The following is a 21400-nucleotide window of genomic DNA, read 5'->3' as shown; positions in this document are numbered from 1 at the left end:
GTGCTGGGCTGAGCACCGCATAAAATATCTTTGATTTAATTCAGGAAGTTGTCATGGTGACGGTTAGGGTTTAGTCTTTATTGATATCCAAAGTTACCTCCTAGATCTGAAAATGTACACCATCAAATCGCTAAACATAAATGCCTTGTATGACAAACTGTGTTTGTCCAGCAGTGAGTTAACACCACTTTTCATTTTTGTTGCTTTTTTTTTTCTTACACAGCAGTCACAGTTCACTGTCCTTCCACCAAGTGGAGAGTTACATCCGTTGGGTTCAGAGACAATTTCGATCTTATTTGAGGCGTTTGCATGCCAGCGACTAGAGACTGTCCTAGAATTAATCGTCGAAAATGGAGAAGGAAGGTAAAAATTGTATCCCAGTATCAAGACATTTGACCAAGAAATGTATTGCACTTCTGTCACTCTCTTATTCTAGATATCTATTGCACATTGCATAATGTAAATTATGAGTAAAAGATGTATCTACTCATTTGCACAAATGTTTAGTCATGTGTGGCTAAGGTGCGCTGATTGCTGCCTGCTTATAAAAATATTTTTTCCAAATTTTACAACCTCAAATAAGGGCCTCCCTATCCGAGCAGGACACAGTGAAAATACCTCACTATTTTTCCTCTATGTCGAAAAAGACTTCTGGATTCAAACCGTGCGGTGCCTGCCATCATGCCATGTAAGTAACGGATCCACACTTAATTTGTCTCTGGTGCATGGAGCGCGACCACGATCCGAAGTCATGGTCCGACTACCAGGCCATGCCTCCGAAGGCTTTGCAGGAGTATTCCCTAAAGCTGCTTGCAGCCCAGGATTTGGCTCCACGCCGTTCGCTCCTGTTCCTGGTCGAGAAATACATCTAGGCACTGCTCCGGGAGTCCTAAATCATCGTCCTCTCACTCAAAGCCGTCAGGTCTGTCTTGTAAGAGGCATAAGATACGCAAGAAGTCAAAGCGTGCTTCAACTTCTCCCCATCTGCTGGCCGACTTGACAGAGGAGTCTCTGTGCTCTAGCCCTTGTTCTACGGGACCTGCACCTTGGTCGGCTCCGCACTTCCCTTCCTTTCCAGGAGCCGAGCGACCCCTGCCACGCTTAAAGAATTCTATGACGCTATGTGCCTCATGTTTGGGCAACCTGACCCTCCTGGCGCGCCTTCGGGACCCGGTGACTCAGAGAGGCTCCATTGGGTTCCGCACTGCTTGCTCCATCACCAATGCCCCCCAATGGATCCGGTGGTGGATCCGGACTGCCGGTCTTGCACCTGAGACCCGCACCAAGACTTCTGACACCGGCGGTCCCAGCCCCATTCCTATCCCCGACAAACCAGGGCCAAATCCGCATCTATCGACACCAGTTCCTGTGCCGGCTGCACCCTTGGGTCCTAGGTCAGTTCCTCAACCTTATTTTGAGAGGCTATGAATGGAGAAAGATTGGGAGGGGTCACTGGACCCTTTACAAGACCAGCCTAAGCATGAAATGGACTGGTATAAGGATTTGGGTGAGTCCAGTGTACTGCATACCTCCCCAGATTCTGTCCTGCTTTCTCCGCTACCGTGGCTACTGAGGAGGGAGCTTAATATGCCATGGTGGTGACAAGGGCAGCCGAGGTGCTCGACCTTCAGCTCCCTTTGGTGGAAGTCAAGATCTTGACAGAGCTCCTGCAGCCAGGTGTCTCCTCCTGGGAACCCCTCCTGCCTTTCAATGAGGCCTTGACTGATGTCCTTCTGGGAACCTGGTCCAAGGCCAGCACAGGGCCTCCTGTGAATAGGACTATCGCCCGCTGCTATAGCCTTCACTGGGCAAACCAATCTTCTTCACCAGCCACCCTACTCCAGAGAGCTTAGGGGTCCAAGCCTTAACCTCACAAGGCGCGTTCCCTTCAGCTCCCCCAACAGTGAATCCAAGAGGCTGGATAGTTGGGGCAAGAAGATATTTTCTTCTTCCAGCCTTGCATTGCAGTCAGTGAACCCTGCATTCCTATTGGGCGGTTATGCCCACTCCTTGTGAGAAAAGATTGTGCAGGTGCTGCCACAGGTCCCGGAGGAGGCCTGGGCCATTCTCTCCCAAGCGGTATTAGACAATAGAGATGCGGCAAAGTTCATTGATAATCAAAAGGAACTAGCTAAACTGGTGTTTGCTCATGTAGTGTGTGTCAGAAAAACATATTAGTTTTTATGAAGGTCCTAAGCCACCAACCTAGTTGGTGGCATGCTTCATCTTCGGGCCCCACCCGAGGCACCGAGTGCGCCTCAGGTGTGCTGCGACAACTGTTTACAGCAGAGCGGTTTATTTGTTTAGTGAGTGTGCAGTGATGGTGTCCAGAGTGAGTTCTAAAAACTGTCCTGTCTGTCTTTTCCCAAGATATTGAATAGGCAGTGATGACATATACGTTAATGTGACAACGTTATTGGAAATGCAGAAATATAAGACCATGGATTTTGGTATATTTATGCGATTTGTCTAGCTCAGCATTGGCTGTATTCCTAGCCTTTTGTTGGTTTTAGAGCTCTTGGAGTTCACACCACTCTCTTCTGGAATTTCCAAAAGAAGGAGCTCCATAGTGGATTGAGTCTTAGTACCTTTCACCTGATTTTTGGGAGCCCAGACTGTGGGGCTTTTCCTTCTGGTGCTCCATAGATTAGGTATTATGATCATCTTCAAAATTCTTGCAAGCACAAATCATAGCACTAGACTTCAGCAAAAAATAATTTACATCTCTGCTTTAACAAAGTTTTAAAACCGTGTTTTTTTTTGCAAATATCCCCAGAAGGAGATCTGGAAAGCTATGCAAGCAGCAGATTTCTAGGCAAGCTACTGGAAAGGTCATGAGATATCCCTCAGGCTCCTGTTCTCACAGTGCAGACATCTGTGTAGCGAATTTTTTACAGAAGAGTAGAAAATGGAGCCTGCTGTGCAAAGGAACTTTTCTGCTCTACTTGGGAAACATTGTTACATGTGGAGCAAGCCCTGCTTCTACACCCTACATACCAACCAGATCTGAGGATGATCTGTTCCCCTTTCCATGCTGGAAGGGCAGTTTATACATATTTGACCATTTCAATGTTGGGAAGAGGTCGGGTCAGAGTTTGTGAACTCCCTCAAACATAATGTTTATGGATGTTCACAAACCTACAAGGCAAACCATGCCTCATAGTGCCAACTTCACACACCTCGCACTGAAATTACACTCTGGATTCCTGTGCACTGGTGGTGGAGAAATCCTCTGTAGTAAATCTTTTTATAGCTGCCAGGAATCCTTTTCTGAATTGCTGGCAAGCATAAAGGTGTAATATTTAGTTGCACATTTGTATCTGCAACCTAAATTACCTTTGCGAATCTGGCCCATAGTCTTCAGAATACAGTTATTCATGACTTCCTGTCCTGCATCATCCATTTCCCTGCACTGCTATTAGTAAGGGCAGATAGCCGCTCCCTATTCTCCTAGGTTCTTTTATTTTCAGCCAAGGGGTGGGACCCCCTCCAAATAGGAAGAGACACAGGGCAGGACCTTTGATGGCTGTTTGACTATAAGGCTACCCCTACTCACAGTGAGGTCCCATGAGAAGTCTAATCTCTCCCAAAACGGATGGAGTGATTATTTGAGACACTGAAAATAAAATAACCTAGGAGAATAGGGAGCAGCTATCTGCCCCTACTAATAGTAGTGCAGGGAAATTCTCTACCCAGCATCCCAGGGGGCTTCCAGTCCCCCCCCCCTGAAGAAAGCCCAGCACCCTTTATTCGGCTTTTTTGGACTGAAACATGTTGGCTGTAGGGTCCTAGGACCATAATATCCCTGTTAACCCCCTTCTTTTGGTTTTATTGTCCCTAGCAGATCCAAGAAGAAAGGGAAACTGGGATCTGCTTGTGGATTTTTAATCTTTATCCCCCTGGCCAAAAACATCTCCATGAGCGCTCCCTGAAAAATGGTCAAGCCCACCCTGACTTTTAGGCGTCAGGGTGTCCAAGTGATGAAGCATGACACCACTAGGGTGTGTGAGGGAGTATAAACAAAAGGACAGGGTTCCTTTCCCACATTGTAGTGGTGATCTATCAACAGCTTCACATTAATGTTCTACCCAGTTTAGTTCAGGTATCTACCAGAGTTACTTGACCACCTAGCAGTGGTTGAGTCATTAGGGGGATTACTTCTGTTGGTGAGTGCCTGTCTTCTTAGGCCACCTCAGTTGCTTGTCTTCCTATAAATCGGAGAACACTTTTAGAGAACAAAGAGTTGGAATAAGTGTGCATTGGCTGTGTGCCGGGATCGTGGCGCTATGATGGGTACAGAGATATACGACACAAGTGCTTTACTTAGACGCAGCATTTAATTTAAGTGACTTATTTCACTCTGGAGCCCGAGCAAACTGGAGATGCTTTGAATGTTGCAGTAGGCCTTCTGGGCTTTGTGGTGGCAGCCTCCATCTCTTTGTCACCTAAACATGCACTCGATTAGGAGCCTCTGAGTGTCAGATGGATTGAGACAGCAAGGATCTGCAGGAACGAGTGGCACTTGGGGATGTGCGTTCTCCCCAATGGAGTGCTTGGGAAATTGATTTACCTGATCTGGTCACTAAGGGAAGTTATTCACAATTACATGCTCCTTGATGAAGGTCTGTGAGTGAAAGTATCACTAGAAACATTTTTTCTACTCTTTCTTGATTTGTTTCCAGGGTTGATGCATGATATTCTACTGCCTGTATATCCGTGTATTTGCCTAAAACCCGATTCCAGTAAATTGTCATCAAACCTATTTCATCTGGTGCTACTAATCACCAACCCTTCACTGCATGTGTACAAAACCCTCAAGATCAACCTCTGACCATTACATTGGTAAATTCTTCCTTGCATTAAACTGAGTTAGCAGCTGGTAAATCTCACTTTAAGAAGCCAACATATGACATAGACCACAAAGGGAACAATCACTGTAAATGTCTGTCTAATGGTGATTTTTATGGCTGCCACATAAAATGAATCCACACATTCTACAGATATTACATCTTTGGTTGCTATGCTTGATCCGAGTCTTGAATAGCCTAAGCACATCAGTGCAGATAGTCTGATGGTCCTTCAAGCCTGCCCTGCTGCCCACCCTCAGGCATGCTGCCCGATAATGTCCGGTGATATGAACCCTTAGTTTATTTCTTGCCTATGTTTTAAGAATTGATTTATTACTAATTACTTACCCACACTCCATCCCTCAATACTTGCTTTGAATTTAGTAAAGTCTAATGAGGTTTGGTGCATACTCATCTCGGATATTGAGTTGCACATATGATAATCGTTGAACAAACCACTTCCAACACTGCTTATTCTAGTTGGTCTGCTTTAACTGTACAGACAGTTGAAAAAAATGTGTTGTGTTGTGCCATGCTGCAAGTTCAATGCAATATCGTTTAAACACCTATTTAGCATCTTGAATAATCTGATCTCTTGGATCCACTAAATAAATGTTGTGTTAATTTACGGAACTTAGAAATTTGTATACAACATTAAACATATACTTTTTACAGTTATATCGCCGTCTCGGCTGATGTTCAAACTCCACAAGTGTGTCTGCTTTCGACCCGGCTGATGTTCAATGATATTTATATTGGAGTTCCAGCTCAAGCATGCGTAAAGCTGTTCAACCAAGGACTGCTTCCTGCAAAGTATTCATGGGGAGAGGTCAGTTTTGTCATATTATTTTGCATTTCAGTTACTACAATATTGTCTTTTTATAAGAAAATTAATGCAGCCAAAGATGGAAGAGGCTTTATAGGGGCTATATATTGTTTTTCAATTTGGGCGAGTGATGCGACTACACTGTGTAGAGAGTTGTGCAACATATAGTAAATAGATGGTGGTGCGTAAATTATAGATGTTAGTTATAACTGGTGATGCACAAATTGGAAATTCAAGTAATAACTTGAACTTTCAAATTTCTAAAGTATTTATAATTTAAGTTGTTTTTGTAGAGAAAGAATAAATAGCATTTTCTAACTATAACTTACCTTTAAACTTTGTTTTTTTTCATTCAATTTAAACGGTTGTATTTAATAATAAAAAAGTGTTTCAAATCATAGTGTTGAGTGTCTTTCAGTTGAGTGTTATTGAGCTGAGTGTGATAGAATATAGTGGAGGACAGTGTATTAGAGTGTAGTGTGGTATAGTCTAGTATAAGCATGGGCGGAAAATCCGTTCCGCTCGCGGATTCTGCGGATTTTCAGCAAATTCGCAATCCGCGAGATTCGCGAATTCCCCGCAAAATCCGCGAGCGGAACGGATTGGGTCAAAAGTTGAAGCTGACTTTTGTAACTATTTTAGAATGGCGCCGGCAAGCTGCCAGCAAGCTGCCAGAGCCATTCTAAAATAGCTACAAAGTCAGCTTCAACAGGAAGCACTAATAGATAAAGTAAAGCAGGTTCTTGAGTTGAAGGTCAAATTAAGTTACACAATCATTAATCACCCCGAGTTTGGAGTGATTAATGATTGTGTAACTTAATTTGACCTTCAACTCGAGCACCTGCTTTACTTTATCTATTAGTGCTTCCTGTTGAAGCTGACTTTGTAGCTATTTTAGAATGGCACTGGCAGCTTGCCGGTGCCATTGTAAGTGGGGCTGAGGGCAGAAGGGCACAAAGTGGGACAGAGGGCAGAAGGGGACAAAAAACAAGTGGGGCAGAGGGCAGAAGGGCACAGAAACGAGTGGGGCAGAGGGCAGAAGACCACAAAAACGAGTTGGGCAGAGGGCAGAAGAGCACAAAAAAACGAGTGGGACAGAGGGCAGAAACGAGTGGGGCAGAGGGCAGAAGACCACAAAAACGAGTTGGGCAGAGGGCAGAAGAGCACAAAAACGAGTGGGACAGAGGGCAGAAACGAGTGGGGCAGAGGGCAGAAGACCGCAAAAACGAGTTGGGCAGAGGGCAGAAGAGCACAAAAACGAGTGGGACAGAGGGCAGAAACGAGTGGGGCAGATGGCAGAAGACCACAAAAACGAGTTGGGCAGAGGGCAGAAGAGCACAAAAACGAGTGGGACAGAGGGCAGAAACGAGTGGGGCAGAGGGCAGAAGACCACAAAAACGAGTTGGGCAGAGGGCAGAAGACCACAAAAACGAGTTGGGCAGAGGGCAGAAGAGCACAAAAACGAGTGGGACAGAGGACAGAAACGAGTGGGGCAGAGGGCAGAAGGCCACAAAAACGAGTTGGGCAGAGGGCAGAAGAGCACAAAAACGAGTGGGACAGAGGGCAGAAACGAGTGGGGCAGAGGGCAGAAGACCACAAAAACGAGTTGGGCAGAGGGCAGAAGAGCACAAAAACGAGTGGGACAGAGGGCAGAAACGAGTGGGGCAGAGGGCAGAAGACCACAAAAACGAGTTGGGCAGAGGGCAGAAGAGCACAAAAACGAGTGGGACAGAGGGCAGAAACGAGTGGGGCAGAGGGCAGAAGACCACAAAAACGAGTTGGGCAGAGGGCAGAAGAGCACAAAAACGAGTGGGATAGAGGGCAGAAACGAGTGGAGCAGAGGGCAGAAGGCCACAAAAACGAGTTGGGCAGAGGCAGAAGACCACAAAAACGAGTGGGGCAGAGGGCAAAAGGGCACAAACACGAGTGGGGCAGAGGGCAGAAAGGCACAAAAACGAGTGGTACAGAGGGCAGAAGGGCATAAAAAACGAGAGGTTGGCAGTGATGAACCAGAGGGCGCATCACGGTCTCGCCCAAAAAAAAAACGCGAACACGCAAAGCGCCCCGCGAACATGCCAAAACGCCCCGCGAACACGCAAAGCGCCCCGCGAATACGCAAAAATATAAAAATCTGCAAATTCGCACAAATTCGTGAATTTTGCGGATCGCAAATTCGCAAATTCGCGAATCGCGAATTCGCAAAATTCGCCCATGCTTAGTCTAGTATTGTTCAGTGGAATAGAGTGTAGTGGAGTAGAGTGGAGTGGCGTACAGTCGAGGATGGTACAGTGCAGTGTTGTACAGCAGAATACTACAGAGTGGAGTGGTGTAGGGTGGAGTGGCATAGAGTGGAATAGCTTAAGGTACAGTGGCATAGATGGGATTGGCGTACACTGGAGTGGCATAGAGTGGAGTGAGGTAAGGTGCTAGTGGTGTACAGTGGACTAACGTAGAGTGTAATGGTGTACACTACAGTTGGGTATAGTGGAGTGGTGTACAGTGGAATAGAATACACTAGAATGGTGTAGACTGGAGTAGCGTACAGTGTAATAGCTTTGAGTGAAGTGGGGTCCACTGGAGTTTCGTACAGTGGAATACCATGCTTTGGAGTAATGTAGATTGTAGTGGGGTATAGTGAAGTGGCACAGACTGGAGTGGCATAGAATAGAGTGGCGTAGAGCAGAATGTAATAGATTCTAATGGTGTGGAGTGGTGTATACTGGAGAAGCATATAGTGGAGTGGAATAGGGTACAGAAGAGTGGCATATAGTGGGGTGGCGTAGACTGCTGGGACATAAAGTGGAATAGCATAAAGTGAAGTGGGTTTAGTAAAGTTGCGTACAGCGGAATAGTGTACAGTGGTGTAGGGTGGAGTGGCGTAGAGTGGAGTGGCAAAGATGAGAGTGGTGTAGAGTGCATTGGCGTAGACTGGAATAGCATACATCGGCGTGTTGTAGACTGGTGTGGGTTACAGTGAAGTGAGGTAGAGTAAAGTTGTGTACCGTCTAATAGTGTAGAGTGGAGTGACAGAGAATGGAGCGGCATACAGTGGAGGTGTACAGAGTGGAGCGGTGTAGAGAAGAACAATATTCCATGTAGTGGTGTCCAGTAGGTTGGCATACAGTGGCCTAGTGTAGAGTTGAGTGGCGTACACTGAACTAGCGTACAGTGGAGTGGCATAGAGTAGTGGCACAGTGTAGAATGCAGTGTTAAAAAGTGGAGTAGGGTACAGTGCTGTAGCATTGAGTGGAATAGCGTAGAGTGTAGTGGGGCACTCTGCAGTTGGGTAGAGTGTAGTGGCATACAGTGTAATAATGTAGATTGGAGTGGCGTAGAATTCATTTGCATACAGTGAAGTAGCTTAGAGTGGAATAGCGTTGATTGTAGTGGCATGGATTGAGTGGTGTAGATTGGAATAAGTTAGAGTGGAGTTGCGTACAATGGAATATCGTATAGTGGCGTACCAGAGACTGTAGTGGCGTACACTGGAATAATGTATAATAGGGGTGCATACACTGGAGTAGTGTAAAGTGGAGTGACATACAGTGAAATAACGTAGAGTCTAGTGAAATAAAATGAAGTGGCATACAACACAGTACTGTAGAGTGAATTGGGGTGGAGTAGAGTGTTGTAAATGGGAGTGGGGAACAGTGTAGGAACATACAGTGGAGTGCCATACAGTGAAATAGCGTACAGTGGATTGGCAAAGAGTGGATGTGGAGAAGTGTGGCTCACCGGTTAGAGGAGGCAGACCCGGACGCAGAGGTCAGACCCGGGACCAGGGTTCAATTCCCGACGCGGCAGGGTCTTGAGCTCAAAAATGTCCACAGACTCGATAATTCTCGCCTCGGCGCCTACTCGAATCATGGGTTCACACTCTGCAACTCTGAGCAATAGCTTGCTTAATCTCCACAACGGCCCCACCGCGATGGGATGCCTGGCTTTCACCTTGGGGATGCCCAGTAGGGGTCATCTCGCAGGGAAAAGCCAGGACGGGTTCCCAAAGCAAGCGCCTTGAGACCTTACTGTGAAAGGCGCTATATAAGAACCTATGATTTACAATTTATTTATTTGGATGATATATATTGGGGTAGAGTGGAGTGGCATAGAGTGTAGTGTAGTAGACTGGAATAGTGTGGAGTGGCGTAAACTGGAGTGGTGTAGAGTGTATGAGTGTGCAGTGGAGTGCCATAAAGTGAAATAGTTTAGAGTGGAGTACACTATAGTGGTGTAAAAGGCAGGGGCATAGAGTGGAATAGTGTAGAGTGGAGTGTAGTATAGTGGAATAGTGTAAAGTGGAGTCGCGTAAAGTGCTGTGGTGTAAAGTAGAATACCATACAGTGGAGTTTGGTAGAGTGGATTGGCATATAGTGGAATAGCATAAAGTGTAGTGGCATAGGGTGTAGTTGTGTACAGTGGAAGACCATATGGTGGATTGGAGTAGAGTGGGAGTGGGGTGCAGTGGAGTGGCATAGAGCAGAGTGGCATAGAGTGTAGTGGCATACCATGGAGTGGCATACAATGGAATAATAGACACAAAAGTGGAGTGTAGTAGCTTTGTCTGGAGTGGGGTAAAATAGAGGCGCATATAGTGAAATAGCATACAGTGGAATGGTGTACACTGGAGTGGCATAGAGTGGAATAGCGCAGAGTAGTGTCATAAAATGAAATTGCATACAGTGAAATAGTGTAGAGTGGAGTAGCGTATAGTGGAGGGGCGTACAGTGTAGTGGGGTACGTTGTAGTGTTGTATAATGAAGTGGCGTAGAGTGTAATAGCAGCTAGTGGAGTGGTTTAGAATGTTGTGACGTAGAGTGGAGTAGTGTAGAGTGGATTAGCATAAAGTGGAATAGAGTACAGTGGATTCGCGTACAGTGTAGTGGTGTATAGTATAGTGAAGTAGATTGGAGTGGGGTAGAGTGTAATAGTGTAGAGTGGAGTGGCTTTGAGTGGAGTGGTGTGAAATTGAGTGAATGGATGTAGATCTACAATGCCAGGAATATAATTAATGAGGTGTAAATGTTAATTTTTGATAGTAGGTGCAATAATGTAAGTATTGTTAAAGGTATAAGTGTTAAAATACTTAGTAATATATTGTTCTGTGGTATACAGTGGTACATGCTGATTAGAAGGCAGTATGTGATTGTGTAATGGCCGTCTTGTAAAAAGCAGCCATGTAGTTTTTAGCACACTTTGGTGTGTTCTGGGTCATTTGTTGTATGGGTGTGTTGAGTGAGTGTGTAATTGGGTGGATTAGTGGTTATGTATCTGTCACTGGGTGTGTTAGTGTCTGTTTGGGTGTACTAGTAATGTTGTGTGGTCACCAAAGCTTTACCTTCATTACATTTCAACCATTGTTGGCAAAATATTTGTCAATGGCAGTGTCTATCTGCGCAGTGAATTGGCAACACTGGCACACATCGATATGTCAAACTGAACTTAGTGCTGCATGATATTTTGTGACCTGTGTGGTAATATGGTAATTTGTCTTACACTGCAGGCATTCTTTAACTTATCTTATTTTATAGAAAAGAGATGTTTACTGGTACATGCATGTATATTAACACAACCTTTTATTATAATTTTAATAAGAGGCCCTTGTACAGTTTAGTGAGATTGAAAAGGTTTGTGCGGTAGTAAATGTTCACAGTTCATTTTTGGATCTAATGCCAGTTACTATACTTAACTATAGTGGTGTTGACTCAAGAGTGGTACAGAGGTCCTTGACAAGGGTAACAGTTTAGGAATATTGGGGCATGACTCTTGTTTGTTGTAAGTATCATAAATACCATCTATATCTTCATTACACCTGGATTTCATTTGCTGCTCTGATAACGCTGCAGGCTTTCAGATGACTCGGACCCAGCCAATCATAAATCTATTTACTTCACCTTTTTAATCACTGCCTAATTTTAGCTACCAAAATATTTACACCATCCAATCAAATATGCCAATTTTTTTAAACTCAGTCCTGTCCAACATTTTAACTGCCTGTCATTTTGAAAACTGTCTTGTTCAGCTCCATCCTTCTCCTGTGTGCTACTGCTCCTTGCCTTCAATATGGTTAGAGTATGGATTGTGAGCCATGGGTTTGTGTTTTGGGGTAGAGAGTGTTCTAGAAAGAGTGGCATTGACAAGGATTTGGGTTTGCCTAATTTGGAGATTACTTTAATTGGCCAGAGACTGTTAAAGTGTCATCATTTGCTTCCATTGGTTGAAAGCATTGTGGATTACCAGCATCCAGACCTCTTAATTGTGCAATGTGGTGGCAATGACCTAGGCACACTTCCTGGGGTAGGACTGGAAATTTGAATGTTTTTTGCTGTCTGTTGAACATTCTGGTAGATGGTAGCAAATGGCACTGCTGCCTAACGGGCCCCATCTGATAGCTATAATATTGTAAAATCTGGATGTGCTGCTCATAAAATATTAAAGAGAAAGGCAGGATGACTGCCTGTTTCTCTCTGTAGTCCTCCCACCGCTGCTCTGATTACAGTACGTGCCCCAAGCAGGACTTCGAGGACAGCTTCTGTTGCAAAACCAATTCATACAATACTTTCTATGAAGTAGCAAAATAAATGCTCATGGCGCACAATGGTAACACCTGAAGAAGAGTGAGTAAATGGAAGTGTCTGCTTGAAGTACAATGTTTGAAACAGAACTCGAATAAGATCTAGGTAAATAACTCATTTCATTTCCCACTTTGCTGTGAACATCATGATTTTGGCATGCAGGCAAACTCTGAAGCCAGTTTTCACTTTTTTTGTATTAGCTGCAATGATTGTCTTCTAGGAACATGTGACACCAGAGACCCATGTGTGGAATAACCTCTCCTTCATTGTGAACCAGAGGTTTGCGGTCTCCTCAGCCTCGCCGTCTACCTGTCGCTGCACAGGAGCCTGACACTCCTTATTCTGAGACTGATTGGAGCAGAATTTAATCTGAGGGAGGGGAACTCTCAAATTAGGGACACTTTCAGTCCATGGAGTCATTCATATTAGGAGGACCTATCACATTACAGATGGAAACCTCACTTTTAAGTGACCACTGATTTTGAAGGATCCCTGGCATTATAGCAACTTTTACATAGTAGATCTCTCGCAGTGGTAGCCCTCTCAAGTGCATAGAACTTTACAGGTGTCTGTCACATTCAGGATCTCTCACGTATATCTAGTTTCACCAAGGAGATCCCTCAAAATGGCAGATTTTTCATATTAGATAGCACACATTGAGGGTATCTTTTACAATAAGTGATCTCTCAAATTAAAGGATATTTTCTATAGGGGGATCTCTCACACTAGTAAATGTTGGACAATAAGGGAACTCTCACATTAGCAGATCCTCTACATTATGGGATTTTTGCTCTAAATGACCCATCACATTATGAGATCTTACATTCAGAAAGCTCATGCACTGGTGGTCATCCAAACTAAAGGGCACCCACATTAGGGGATCCCACACTTTGGTGAGTCTCGCGTATTAGGGGATCAACCATAATGAACTGTATGTCAAATTAGGAGACTTAACTTTCCGAAGCTGTATTAGTAGGTTTCTACTACTGATGTCATACAATAGGGTGTCTCTCACATTGGACTGTCTTCCATTTTAACAGATATCTCACAGCAGGGGCCGTTCACCTAAGATAGACTCTCACATTATGGAGAGAGACTGAAGAGGTACACAGCTGCAGTAAAAGACCCAAAAAGTTTCACACCCATACAGCACCAACCCAATAGTTCACTTCACATGCCCATATGTATTCTTACGCATCCACAGCCACACAAATTCCCATGATCCTCTCTGAGACAGCTCAGGACAGCCTCGCTGTTTAGCCTTTGTTATCCATCTGTAGGAGGCACCTACTGTACCAGAAGCTAGCCCAGGAGCTATAAAGGCAGAACTAGAGATCCAATCGTCTGTGAATCTGAGACTACAGTGGCAGCTTTAGATGTAAAATACAAACAACGCACGTTGCAATGTTTCACAAAAGCTCACGTGCCCCATGTTTCACTCTATGCTCTGCGCTGCGCCGATGCACCTGTAAATAAGATGCTGCACCATGTCTTAGTCTGAAAGTTGGAGGGAACATCGGCATGAAATGCAATGAGATGGTGTCCGAGTACACACACATACCCTCCCCTGCTCCAGACACAAGGGTATCTCACATTGTACTGCCTGGGCTATGATAGCCTGCCCACCAGGCAGTACCTGTCACATTGAGGGGCACTTCCATCTCAGAATTTGTTCCACTGCCCAGCCTCTTTGTCATCTTGTGAGATGGTGGTCAGGTACTGCTTGTCATACAGAAAGATGCCCGTAGTGCCGCTGTCTCACCTATCGCTGTCCCTAGGCACCACCACTTCCCAACAGAATAAGACTCCTCTGCAAGGCTGGATGTAGAAATGCCTGCCATCTACACAATACACTTATATTTTGCAGTTGTTCTCATTTTGAACCCCGGGGAGGTGGTGGACACACAATGGCTGCCACCACTTCCTGATTGAAGTGTTGCAAGCCAATCAGATTCCTAGGGGGATCCGCGCCTCTAAATATATACAAATTTGGGTTTTCTTTACTATCTCCAAATCTACTGCACAGATTTACACCATATAACAAAAAGCACTCTTTCTTGACCACGGGCTAGCTTTCTGCCAAATTTGGTGTAATTCATTCAAGCAGTTTGGGCTGTAGTCGTGGTCAAAATCCCTGTGGGAATTATCATGGGAAACACACTTTTGTTTTACAAGGATCTGCCGCCCATTCTAAGTCAGGATAAACGCAAAGTGTGAGCTGGAATGTATTCATGAATCCTGTCTCTGAGGTACCCTGCTCCAGGTTTATGCAAGGCCTTATGCACTAGTACCATAGCCTTAAATTGCACCCTCCTTTTAGACTGGAAGCCAGTAAAGGGCCTTCAGATTGGCGGACATGTGGGACCTAGGGGGGAGTTTGAGTAAAAGTCTGGCTGCTGAGTTCTGCACCACCTGAAGTCTACTCAGGAGGTACTCAGGGACTCGAAGGTAAAGGGTGTTCCCATAATCCAGTCTCATGGAGATCAGAGCCTGGATGGCCTTTTTCCTGACTGACTCAGACAGGAGAGGTAGGAATCTTTTCAGCATGCAAAGAGTGCCGAAACAGGAACAAATCAACACTTGTATCTGAGGTTGGAAAGAGGGGTAAAAATGTGATACCTAGATTCCTTACAGAAGTCTGAGGAGGGCCTGGCTGTGGCGCATCCTTAGGCCAGCAAGATCTGAAAAAGCTGAGAGGGCCGGCTCCAAAGATCACGATCTCCGTCTTATCCAGGTTGCATTTCAGTTGGTACCAGGCTAACCACTGAAACACCTTAGCGAGACCTCTGAGATGAGCTCCCCTTCTAGCTCCTCTCCCATACCACAAGAGAAGAGATGCTGAGTATCGTCAACGTATTAGATTACTTTTGCGCCCATTAACTCTGCCAATGTTGCTAAAGGGGTAAGATTTTATTTATTTTTATTTTCAAAGTTTTATATAGCGCGAACAAGATCTTTGCAGATATCAGAACGCTTTACAGAAAGAAGGGGTAAGGGAAACAAGAGGGTGATTAAGCAGACTTTTTGTTACAATAATGGTAAAAGGTAATACGTGAGTAACAAAATAAGATCGCAGTCAGATAAAAGCATAATACATGTAGATAATCAAATAAACAGCTAGTACAGAGTCGGTGTAAAGTCTTAGATCGGACCAAAAATAGAGTTCAGGTGAATTTAGCCATTAGGATGGCTTTTACTTCTTTCTTAAAAAATGCAGTGGAGGAGATCAGCCTCGTTTCGGGAGGGAGTGCATTCCAAATCCTGGGTGCCATTCCTGAGAAGGAGCGTTTGTATGTTTTTTCCTTCTGGAATCTTCGAGGTTTCAGGAGGAGATTTTGTGAGCTTCTATTGGTTCTCGAGCCTCCTGATACAGTCAGCTTTTGGGTGAGGTAGTTGGGTGACCTGTGGTGTACAGCCATGTGTGTCATGCAGGCAATTTTCAACTGTAGTCTGGCTTCAAAAGGCAGCAAGTTCAGGGATCTTAAGTCAGGGGAAATATGCGAATGTTTTCTTGATCCAGTGATCAGTCTCGCTGATTATGAAATAGGGGAAGAAGATTCACCATAAATACTCAAAGGAGTTTGAACGGTACAAGACATGACAGTACATAATCACTCATCAGATTAAAGGTGTGTACAACAGCTTTTAAGTTCATTGAACTCTGAGAACAATTGAAATGAAGACAGGAAAACTCAAAGAAGCCCAGTGGATGACACAAAGGTACTTCTGCACACACATTTGTAGTTCGTTACAATGCAGTTGCTATGGGTAATCACCTCGGGCCCAGAATTACTAAATGAGGTCATCTCCTCCATCTTTGTAGTTCGTTTAGTATCGGTTTTTATGAGTGATAGAAAGCACAAGGACGCTTCCGATCAGAACCCTATCATGCTCAGTGTTATTATGCTCAGTGTTATTAATTGTGCCAATGATCAAAGGTACAAAAGTAGAGCGCTCGACATTGCGCTAAATACAAACGCATTAGAAATACGGTGCTCTACATTACAGGCATTCTATGTTATATTGCAAGTCTCATCAGATTAAAGGTGTGTACAACAGCTTTTAAGTTCATTGAACTCTGAGAACAATTGAAATGAAGATATAAAAACTCAAAGAAGCCCAGTGGATGGCACAAAGGTACTTCTGCATACACACAGTACATGACTCACTAAAGCCTTCTCAAGGGCAATCAAGGGTATTTATAAAGTAATGGAGGGCTATCAGGGGAGGGGAAACTCCCAACCCGGGAAGATGAGTGGGTATCCGAGTTTTACATTAACAGACTGTGAGTGAGATCCAGGGCGAGGGGCAACAAGATGAATGTGCACAAGCAATACTGATGCAAGTAATATAGCCAGTGAAACAACAAGTAACCTCACGATATTTCAGCTTGTGGCTCTAGGACGGTTAACAGGATGGATATGTGCATAGGAACAGGAATCCATCTCTTGCACAATATAGGACATAAGGGACCTTACTGTCTGCCTTCCTTCCATCTCCAGTTTCCGATGGCCATTCAAGATCTTGTGTCCAACTGTTCCTTGCACACAGTAGCCTGGCATAATGACCATGTTTTTTTCATTCCCTGCCCATTTTTTGAAGATCAGGAGAGATTGCCCAGCATGAAGCATTCCAGGTGTCGCAAAAACAACCATGGGTCCAGGGTTGTCTGCAAATGCTCGATCGAAGGCCTTGATGTGCTTGAACTCAAACATGTTCCTCTGTACAAAGGTCTTCCGGATTTTCTGATTGGTCCACGTAATGAACAGCTTGTAGTAGTGGTTTGCCTTCTCTGTGAGTCCTGTTGAGAAGTAGATTGGAGCCTTGAGGTTCATCCTCTCCCAAAAAGTTTCAAGAAGAATGCAGAGTTCCTGAGCCCGTCCCAGAGCGAAAACTGGAATAAGAACCTTTCTACCTCGCTCCACGGTCTCATGAACCTTTTTCAGGAAGTCTCGTTCACGGCAGCGCTTGGAGTCCCGGATGGTTGTGGCATAAGTGGACTCGCTGATCAGCACATCGGGCCGACATTTGTCGATCCATGCAGCGCCTAAATGACGATCCGGTGTCATATTATAATCACCCGTATAAACAACAGAATCAGACCCAACTTTAATTTGAAATATGGCTGCCCCCAGCACGTGACCAGCATAGTAAGCTTTTATCTCCAGCTCTTCATCGACCTGAACCGTCTGATGGAGATTCACTGCCACCACTTTCTTCATGCAATCCTTGATCATCTGTGAGGTGAAGAAGTTTGTCTCACCCTTCTTGTCCACAGTGATCTTACGGTAGTCCTCCAGCAGGATGGGGCAGATGGCCTTGGTGGGATGTGTCATATAGATGGGCCCGTCGAAGCCCACCATCTCACTCATATAAGGCAGGGCCCCACAATGGTCCAGGTGGAAATGGCTGATAATCACACAATCCAAGAATTCAGTTAGCTTCCCGTTCGGGTTAATGTAGGAGAAATCAGGAAAGCGTCTATCATCGTTGTAGCCCATGTGCATGCCACAGTCCAGCATGATGTTTTTTCCGCCAATAGACACCAGGATACAGCTACGGCCCACATCCTGGCCAGCTCCTAATGGCGTAACTTTGATTTCCGGCATCTTCTGATACTTATATAGACTTGCGTCTTTGCTGTGTGCTTCCTTAAACCAGTGACCTCACATTTATGGTGTCCTGTAAGTGATGCAGACCGCCATACCATTAATCGTTAGGTTCTTGATGGACATAAAAGATGAAATGTGCTTGCAGTAATCACTCATGGAAGAAAAGAAAAATACTGCAACAGATGCAACAGCAGCACGTTGGGCCAGCCTCAGGCAATCAGCTTCCCCACACAATATCCTCTTCTTCAACAGCCCACCACTCTTGAAGATCCCGCAGATTTCTTACTCCCATCCAACGATAGAAGTGATCTTCCTATCACCTGCGCTCCCACCAGTCTAGATAAATATAGAACAAAGCTGAGTGGTTCTGACTGGTGCTGCACTGATGGTGAGGTGGTGCTGAGGTGGTGTTGCGCTGATGCAAAGCGTAGTTTAATTAAATAACCAGAAGCTTGGCTAAAGAGAGCCTGTACTTCTCACCATCACTGAGAAGGGAGGATGGTAGGGCGGGGGAAGTAGGATGCGCAATGTGCGTTCAACAAAAGGCGTTTTCCACTCAAACTAAAATCTTGCTCGGCTGGGAACATATAATGTAAAAGTTCCTAACGTAATCAGTTTAGTGGAGATGTACGCATAATATAAACACACTCATGGCAATAAATGCTATATATTTGTGCACATATAGCATGCACAAATGATAAATACAAACACAAGATTTTCATTTGGCTACATAAGTGGCAATTCACATGTATGCATTAACATTGCATACTGCTCACACACACTAAACGTATACACATATACACAATCCTCGCATCACACCGTGCCTTGGCCACAATCAACATACTTTATAGCTCTTGGCTTGTCTTGCTGCCTGTCTGGTTATTTAGCCCCAGCAAGGTTAATGTCACCGTCTCCCTGGTGATGTGTACACAAGGTGAACAGATGTATCTCTTTCTTCTCAAATCAGCGAATCGTGGAAACAAAAGAGAGAGACACATTTAAATAAGCAGACACTTGGGCTGTCTCTCAGGTTACTTAGATGATACAATGGGTGTCACTGAGTGGAGAGCTGTGCTTCAGGATGCCTTGGAGTTAAAAGCTTGCACCTTAGACAGCATGGCAATAAAAAAGTTTAGTAGCTCTTCATATAGTGCCTAACACTGAGTCCCGCGTTGCAACCTTGATCAGTAGATGCAACTTGGTTAAAATGATGTTGTATACTTCAACGGCTGGCTACCGGCGGCATGTCGACTGGAATGAGTTTTAGCCATTAAACACTTTAGAGGTAAGATTCTGCTGTGCCTACCAGTAATATATCAGTATTGTTTGGGATAAGCAGCATGGATCAATAAACATGCCCCCCATTCCTACATGTTACAAAGAACTCAGTCAATAGTTATGCTAATGAAAAGTAGAAGTTCACTTATAAGTTACAGGCACACAGCAGGTATGAAGAGGAGGGGAACGGCAGTGTGGGAGGCCTGCACCACTATCAACATTTTAGTGCCTGCCCTCTAAAACTAGGTACTCTCACATTTTGGTTCAAATTGTAAGGTAACCAAAGTAGAGGAACATAAGGAGATCTGCCAATGAGCAGACAGCTTGCTCTGACGGAAAAGTCAGGATTAGAAGCTCCGGTGCACTGTGTCTGAAGCCTTAGGCTTAGGCTGCGCTGAATAATATCCTAAGATACTTCTTAAAAAGATATCCAGCATGCATGAATCTAGGCAGTTGTCCAGGTGTGGGAGAGGCTGGGCTCACTTAAATAACACACACTGAATGCCAGAGTCCCCGGTGACTGGGGTGGGCTTGAGACCAGTGGTGAGTGGGAAAAAAAGTAGGGGAACTGTGGGCGGAGAATCAGAGGGTGGGACTAACCTGAGGATTGGGTCAGTGGGTGGAGTCAGAGGTGTGGCCAGAAAGAGCAAAACATCCCAATTGTTTGTATTTGTTTGCCAATTCACTGACCAGTTACAGCTTACTACGTTATTTAATTCAACCAATGGATAAACATGTTTATTTAATGGTTTATATGAGTTATTAACTTTAAAATACATTCACAATGTGGGATATGTTTCCAATCATAGAATGTCTCAATATACTTAAAAGTGGAATCTCAAGTGGACTTTGTCTCCGAGTCTTGCTGTTTCTGTCATCAGCACTTCTCTTTTTTTCCACAAGAGCAGTTCAAGCATTAATGGCAAAATATCCTAGTTTGCAAATGTTTTCCACATAATTATAGCTGTGCTGTACTTGCCACATAACATATGCTGCATAATCTGATGATTTTAACTGAAAAACTGTTTGTAGCTCAAACTGATCAAAAGTTACTAAAAAATGGGACTTATGTTGGTGTGAAGTGGAAGGTCCTTTGCAAAGGTTGATTGGTCACCTTTGTCACTGCTGCATTTGTATGTTACACTGGTACTAATGAGGCAAAATCTTTACAGATGCTGTTAGAATGTGTAAAAATGTAAAAATAGTAAAGTATCAGAAAAAATGTACTGCATTACGCTTCAGCCTTTTGTTTGCTGCATAATTTAGTCAACACTGCAAAATATTTTTGTCTTCCGTTGCTGCATAATTCCAGTGGCCCCAAAGCAGGCACCACATGTTAAAAGTGCTTGTGCATGAAGCAGAGAGACTGTGAAGTTTGTGAACTTAGTTTGGTGTGCATGCAAATCCTGCATTGACGATTACCTTGTGCTCGCCACATCGCTGAGTCAGCAATAAGGCGAGTGCAGGGTAAGTGATTTTCTTTTTTTTAAATTTAATTTTACCTCGTCTTTGTCTGTCGACTCTCCCTCACCCCGCGCCCCTGCACATGCCGCTCCAGCTTCTAAGGTCAAGCGGGGCCTTCTAAGGTCTAGCATGGGAATGTACTCCCTCAGGAGTGTGGTCTGTTGCACTAGTCATGAAGGCTGAACCTGGTTCCCCAGTTGCAAATTCTGCAGTTCTGGCCATTGTGCCACATCCTTTCCCCCACTGAACACCATACGCCCCCACTGAAAGAAACTTGCACTGCTTTTAGCAACTACCCAATTGTGCCCCGCTGTAAACACCTGGATGTGACTCAATTCAAATTATGCAAGAAGTAGTATGCTGCCTGGAAAAAGCAAACACTCATAGGGAATGCAATATTAAGTAAAGCATGTGAAATTATTAATGGAAACGCACTTTTTTTAACCCCCTTTTTCGCGGCCCTGGCTTGACAGAGCGCCATAAAACTTTCCATGCACAAGACCCAACTTGACAATTTTTGGGGGAAAATTTGGGAAGATTCGTCTAACAGGCACCAAAAGATATAAGCAAGTAAAAAAAAAATTCCTATGGAAACTAGGTCCTAACTATAACTACCTACTGGTGACTGATATATATATATATACAGCAAAGGGTTCAGAAGTTTGATTTACTGTGCACATAATAAGCGGGAGTGCCTCGACATGGAGGAAATATTTGCTACCAGGGAAAGAACTGCAGAGGACTTATTTCTAAATCTGCCGTCAGTGGACGAACGCCCGACTCGGGGTGAGTCAACAACAA

At 44.5% G+C, this 21400-nt stretch overlaps 1 protein-coding gene and 1 pseudogene across 2 annotated transcripts in view; one reads left to right on the top strand and one right to left on the bottom strand.

Annotated features, from left to right (window-relative positions):
• The window catches only part of DLEC1 (DLEC1 cilia and flagella associated protein), a 691969-nt gene that overhangs the window by 378341 nt on the left and 292228 nt on the right, over positions 1-21400 (top strand). For both annotated transcript variants that reach the window (XM_078665272.1, XM_078665271.1), the window contains 2 exons: positions 224-363; positions 5523-5676. In XM_078665272.1, the coding sequence (XP_078521398.1) occupies positions 224-363; positions 5523-5676 (294 nt within the window). The remainder of the gene's footprint in view (positions 1-223; positions 364-5522; positions 5677-21400) is intronic.
• LOC144785221 (integrator complex subunit 11 pseudogene) lies at positions 16631-18161 on the bottom strand (annotated as a pseudogene).

This window comes from Lissotriton helveticus, chromosome 10, assembly GCF_964261635.1.
Source record: "Lissotriton helveticus chromosome 10, aLisHel1.1, whole genome shotgun sequence".
NCBI lineage: Eukaryota > Metazoa > Chordata > Amphibia > Caudata > Salamandridae > Lissotriton > Lissotriton helveticus.
Note: the sequence above shows the minus strand (reverse complement) of the source record. Positions and strands in the feature narration are given on the sequence as shown.